Source organism: Phyllopteryx taeniolatus, chromosome 9, assembly GCF_024500385.1.
Source record: "Phyllopteryx taeniolatus isolate TA_2022b chromosome 9, UOR_Ptae_1.2, whole genome shotgun sequence".
Classification (NCBI taxonomy): domain Eukaryota; kingdom Metazoa; phylum Chordata; class Actinopteri; order Syngnathiformes; family Syngnathidae; genus Phyllopteryx; species Phyllopteryx taeniolatus.
In genome coordinates this window covers 18304238-18310668 of record NC_084510.1, presented here as the reverse complement: position 1 = coordinate 18310668, position 6431 = coordinate 18304238, and the positions used below count along the sequence as shown (strand labels likewise).

Here is a 6431-nt window from a genome sequence, read left to right as displayed (position 1 = left end):
ATGATTACATGTATCTGTATTGCACCTGTACTGTATTACATTCATGCAAAACCTCTAAACCTGCTATGTACTTTAGATGTCCTTCTCGTGTTTGTTTTACATTAAATTAACATTTCGAGAACAAATGCAAACCTTATATGCAAGCTTCAGGTTGTCTCCGGGGCAACGAAAGCGAAGAACCTGCAACCTGAGTAAACAGCCCAAAAAAAGGCCTTCAGTAAGTGTTGTGTTTTTGTGTCTAGTATTTTTCCTGTTCTCCCCTCCCCCTGTTTTCTCTCTCTCCCCCTTTGTTTGCGTGATCCTCTGCTAGATGCCTTGTCTCCTCCCAGCGACAACGGCGCCTCCGTGATTGGCTGATTCTCGCTTAGGGGCGGGACTGCCTGATCTTTACCAGGCAGGGACATTGGGTCGTGCGTCAGTTGAGCCACAGTACAGCCATAGTAAACGTCCACGTCAAGCGAATACGTTTTTGTAAGCCTTTAGTGACGAACACGCAGCGTTTGATGACACAAAATTAATGGCGGAGACTATGTAGTTCTGCAGAAGAGAGTAATACACCTTCCCAGTGCAGCTGACGCGAAGGGAATAAAGGAATTTCTTGCCTCCGTCCTTCCTGCTCAACCTTTGTTTTTTTTTTTGTTTTTTTTTCCACCAGCCTTGCTCGAAGCAGGCAACCTGCAGTGCCCCCTGCGGACTAAGTAGGAAACAAGTCCAGGATAGGGAGCCAGACGAGTGCCCGAGCCTCTTGCCTTGCGTGCGACGTGGGTCCACCACACTTAGCTGTCCGATGCGGAGTGAGGATGAGTCCCGCTCTGGAAGCCCTCATGCAAGCGGACGGGACTCCCTATTCGGGGAAAGGGGTCATGCTTGAACCCTTCGTGCACCAGGTGGGGGGCCACTCCTGCGTGCTGCGATTCGGGGAGCAGACCATCTGCAAGCCGCTCATTCCCCGCGAGCACCAGTTTTACAAGAGCCTCCCGGCCGAAATGAGGAAATTCACCCCTCAGTATAAAGGTAAGAACCGTCTCCCGGAGCTGAGTGACCAAAAAGGGAACACGTCGTCTGTCATGGCGGTGACAAGCTAGCTCGCATGTTTCTCATGTGTATGCTAAGCATTACGTAACGCTCTGTAGGCTGCACTTGCACGTGGATGGATGTTCGCTTGAGTAGTTTGCGGTGGAACAGATTGTGACAATCAGACAACATGCTACAAAATGTTTTCTGCAGATGGTAAGGCCTCGGTCGTGTTGTCTATAGATGGGGAAAGCAGTGGCGGGCCTTGAATTTGCTACCTGGGCCTTCATTCCAGACCTAATCCATCTCTTGATAGCACCGCTATCACCATTTACAGTTAGAAGCCATATATAATAGAGAGAAACGCAATACAACAGCAACTTTGCCATATACGTCATCTGGAACAGTTCAGAATCGGTCTTGATCTAATAACTTGGCCGAAAATCAAGTTTGTTCGATGTATGGATTACTATTCATTTGTGCAGATAACTACAGATGTATTTTACTAGTGCAATTTGACTAACAAGTTTTTCACTGACTAATCTGAGGACTGAAAAATGCTGAGGTGAATTTTAAATTGGACTGGTGACGGAAACAGTCCTATTGCTAATAGAGTTTTTTGTTACATCATTCTGAAGGCCGTGGGGAGACTCTTGAAAGGAAGAGAATGTTCAGAATACATAAAATACAATATGATGGAACAAATATTAAAAGTAAGGTCAGTGCTTCAGATATGTCTAGGCCAGCAGAGAATGGCTTTCTATCCCTGGCAGCTCACCACAGATGGGAAGACCTCAGTCCGGACGGACCATGGTAAAGCGACCATGATGTCATCTTGCATATGAAGGCCTCAAACCTACTCAAATCTGGCTTGTCACAGGAAGATAGTGTTTATTGTTTGTAATCGGTGAAGTATCAGGTGAATTTAATATTAAATGTAACCACTAACAAGTCCAAGATTAGTTAATTCGCCATAGGGGAAAATATAAACTCCCGTACAACTTTTTATTGTAGTATAGATACTGTGGGCTACATAAACACTCAGATTACCCCATTAGACTAATGATTTAGTACATACTGAACCGCATGTCTAAAGGCATCTGTTAAGGAGGTAAGACTTCCCTGTTATTTGACTCCTCAGAAATGCAGCTTGGTACTAAAAAAAGACCCAGTACGAAGTGTCTGAGCAGACTTCTAGGACTAAGACATTACAACTGTCAAACATTTTCATATAGCTTTTAAAGGTGTTTGACATATTTACTTTTATAACTCCAAGTCACTTGTCTTAAAGTGTATACCTGGCCACGTAAAGGTCCCAGGGACAAATGTGTACTCCATTTCTCACCTCTGCCTTTTTATTCATTTAATGAGAATAAGGAGTTGAGTCACAAGTTCCCACACTGGCTGCTTCTGGTGCGATGACTGTGCAGGTCTCCATCAGGCCACACTGGCAAGAAGGCGTTAAGGGCCTAAGGATGCTGATGTCAGCACAGATGACGTCAGACATGCTTCACGCTTGGGAAGCGGCGTGGCCGCTGGGTCCTCAGGCCCGCAGAATTAACACGTAGACTCGCTCAAAACACAACACAGTCTTAGGAGAATTCATTTAGTTTTGTAATACAGTCAGTCTTGTGAAAAAGTGTTTTGATCTTTGACTAGGACATAACGTCCATATTTCTGTCAGCGTATTGACCACATCCCGTCTGTGTTTCCTCTACATCAACAGCCGTGGTGTTTATTCTGTGCGAAACAGCCCTAACCTTTCACAGGACCCTCTCTGGGTACATTAGCATATGTAAGAAAAAATAATTCTTTGGTTTACATTCACTGCAGATCAAGTGTTTGTGCAAACCAAGTAACTTTATCAAAGTATAAAAGCTTTGTCTCAGTTACTTAGTTGGGGCTGTGTGCACTATGGACTATCAGTAATTTACCAAATGCTAAAAGTATGTATGTATTGTCTAATAAATGTATGAGCTGTATTCTTGCTCACTCTGCAATTGTTGTCTGTTTGATTTGGAGTTTTTGAATAAATGTGCTGCTTTAAATGGGGAAACAAAATCTGCCTTGTCTGTGTTTTCATTAACTGAGCTTGTGTATTCACACACATTCACATTTAAATTTTTGCATAACTGGTGTGTGTGTGGTAATTGCTTTGAATGTTCTTTAATACTATGGGTATTGTATCATACCCAGGATTTACAGTTATTTGTTTGTATTTTTGTTTGGTCATGTTTGTTTTCCTTTGTTGAGCAACTTCCTTTGGAAGATGGAAATTGCATTGTCATTACCTTGCATAATGGCATACATGTAACTCTAAGCTGTCCTGTGGTATAGCTACATTGTTGTTTTCCATTTCTTGTTAAGCAGACTCGTGGTTGTAGTTATGTTTAAACGATCCTCTTTTTTCACAGGTGTAGTGTCGGTCAGTTTCGAAGAGGACGAGGGAGGGAACCTGTGCCTCATTGCTTACCCTCTTCATAGCGAATCGGGAGACTTGGAAAATAAGGACCCCTCGATGGACTGTGAGCCCAAGAGCAAGATGTTAAAGTGGAGCAACAAAAAGCAGTCCCCTTTGCACTTAGAGAATGACAACTTCAGCAAAGAAAGAGCTCGACAGAGCCGTAAAGACGACAATATCATGAGGTAAAGTTGCCATGCCGGACGTCTAAAGGGGAAACTATTTTATGACGTAAACGCTGACCTTTTTTATGTCCATGTTTTTTTTTGTAGCTACCGTGACGATGTGCAGGCGCAACAGCAGGCAGAGGTCCTGTACTTAAGCCTCGAGAAAGGCAACATGGTGCCGCAGATTAAACACAATCCCTGGAGTCTCAAATGTCATCAGCAGCATTTACAGAGGATGAAGGACAATGCAAAGCACCGGAACCAATACAGTATCCTTTCATGTAGCTGTCATCTTGGAACACGCGACACTTGTCTCTGGACATAATAAGCACATGTATTTGTCTGGTGTTGCTGTGCATTCCTTGATTCACTTCTACAGAGTTCATCCTTTTGGAGAACCTAACGTGGCGTTACACAGTACCATGTGTCTTGGACTTGAAGATGGGCACCCGCCAACATGGCGATGACGCTTCAGAGGAGAAGAAAGCCAATCAGATCCGCAAGTGTCAACAAAGCACATCGGCCTCCATAGGAGTGCGACTCTGCGGCATGCAGGTAAAGTCTAGACCAGAGGAACCCTCCTATCACTGCTCTAGTTATGGTTATATACAGCGGTACCTTGACTTATGAGTGCCCCAACTTGCAAGGAGAGCCACAATCACCAATGAGCTTTCAGCCGTTTGTTGAACGGGACAAAAACTCAAACACACATATAAAATGAGAACACTTGCAAGGAGCACTGTTGATCACAATTCACACACACACACACACATACTGACCAACCGAATCCAGTTCCTGACATCACTCACTAGGCCACACCCTTTAGGTACACATCAACACACGAATACTACAGTACGTCCAGTATTTACACTTTAAAAAATAAAAAACTTTTTCTCGTGTTTTTATACAATAGCACTATTTTTCTTTCTTAAAAAGACAAGATGGGGGAAAAAAAATTGGGTTTTGGGGCTGGAGTGGATTAATGACATTTCAATTGAAAAAATTCAATTGATATGACTAAATTGATTTAGAGAGATGAGCTTGATCACACAATGAATTTAACTCTAGAGCCACCACTGGACTGTGGTTCTGCTGTTGTGCTCATTTTTCACTCTGACCTCCATAGGTGTACCAGTCAGATTCTGGCCAGCTCATGTTCATGAATAAGTACCACGGCCGAAAGCTGACCTTCGCAGGCTTCAAGGAGGCCCTTTACCGCTTTTTCCACGACGGGCGTCGCCTGCGGCGTGAGCTGCTGTCCCCAGTGCTGCGACGTCTCCGCGAAATGCAAGCTGCTCTGGAGTCCTGCGAGTCCTACCGATTCTACTCCAGCTCCCTGCTCATCATCTACGACGGAGATCCTCCCAGAACGCTCTCTCGACCCAGACACCGCGGTGGAGAGGAGGGGGATGAAGATGAGTTGTCTGATGAGGAGGAAGAAGAAGGGGCCTTTGGGTTCCCTCGTTCGTCTTCTGCAGGCTGCAGCGCTGGCGGAACCGGAGGGAGCGGCAACGGTAGCAGTGGTCGCTCCGCCCACAGCACAGTGGAGTCCAGCAGCCCCACGGTGGACGTGCGCATGATTGACTTTGCTCACACGACTTGCCGCCACTACGGCGAGGACAGCGTTGTGCATGAGGGCCAGGACAGCGGTTTCATCTTCGGGCTCCAGAATCTGGTCACAATCATCTCCCAGCTGGAGGATCACAGCACTGACTGAGGCTTGCACCAGAGCCCTCATGTTCTGAATTTTAAGCCTGGGGAATGAGGTCGATGAGTCGACACCCCGCTTCTCCGAGGTGCGTCCGCATGGAGGTCTGACCCTCCCCGCCTGCTTGGAGGGAACCTCGGACTCCTCGCCGTCAGGCGGGATAAGGGTGCGCGGTGGGTCCTGCGCTCTCTCTCACCTGCCAGAGGACAGGGCTGCCTGAGCTCTTAGTTGCACTTTTTCCTCATTGAGACTGCTCCTTTTATTTAGCGCACACAGTAGGAGGAATGTAACGGAGGTCTCGCAACAGACACAGACTCGTAGCATCGTAGGACACTCACCCTGCGGTACACACAGGTTTCTTAATTGTGCATTCTCTCTGCGAGAGAACTTGTGAGCTAGATGGTTGAAATGCAAGTTTACTGTAGTATAAAAGAGTCTGACATGGTGCTTTACCTGTGGCGTGAGTTTATTTGGTGTTTTTAGGGGAGTGCAGTTACAACTGCCAGTCCCTAAGAGTATAGCACATAATACTGGGGGAGGGACTTAAAGGGCTGACCTTGGCTGGCTAGGTCAGCAGCCTTGTAGCAAACAACAACGTGAGCTCCTGATAAGGACATTTTGTGTTTATGTTGGTGTTTGTAAGTAACGTGCTCTGTGTGTCCAATCAGGCACTTGGGGGGACTTTTAATACAGGACTGACAAGATTATTTAGGAACAGAAGAAGGGGTTTGCCTTTTTTCCCCCCACAGTTCCGTCTCTTTTATTTCCTGTAAACAAAAGATATTACAAGAAAATGTAAACTTTTTTTTAATCACCAATGTGGTTTTTGTTGGACTTTCTCCTATTCATTCCTTAAAAGTGGACTTGAAGAGAATTGACTGATTTAAAATCACTAGCTACTAAGAGACTATTTATTGGAAATGGTTGTTGAAAATGGAAACAAATCACATTCCAAATAACCACTCTGAAATGGTTTTTTTCTTATACTGAATTTATTTTGTTATTATGAGAGCTGATAAGCTCGCATGTGTACCTGTGTGTTAGCGATGTCTTGGAAAATAAAGGCATTCATTTGTGGTAA

At 45.1% G+C, this 6431-nt stretch overlaps 1 protein-coding gene across 1 annotated transcript; it reads left to right on the top strand.

The window, feature by feature from the left end:
- The first annotated feature begins 406 nt into the window (after positions 1-406).
- LOC133483350 (inositol hexakisphosphate kinase 2-like) lies at positions 407-6431 on the top strand. Its single transcript, XM_061784454.1, has 5 exons — positions 407-1014; positions 3429-3660; positions 3748-3911; positions 4022-4197; positions 4769-6431. Exons 1-5 carry the CDS (start codon positions 801-803, stop codon positions 5357-5359), a joined length of 1377 nt encoding a protein of 458 aa, XP_061640438.1. The 5' UTR covers positions 407-800; the 3' UTR covers positions 5360-6431.

Bases quoted from the DNA above. Each gene is read 5' to 3' on its own strand.
- LOC133483350 (XM_061784454.1), top strand. From the start codon at position 801: ATGAGTCCCGCTCTGGAAGCCCTCATGCAAGCGGACGGGACTCCCTAT. The intron at 1,015-3,428 runs GTAAGAACCGTC...CTTTTTTCACAG, and splicing joins ATTCACCCCTCAGTATAAAG to GTGTAGTGTCGGTCAGTTTC. The intron at 4,198-4,768 runs GTAAAGTCTAGA...TGACCTCCATAG, and splicing joins TGCGACTCTGCGGCATGCAG to GTGTACCAGTCAGATTCTGG.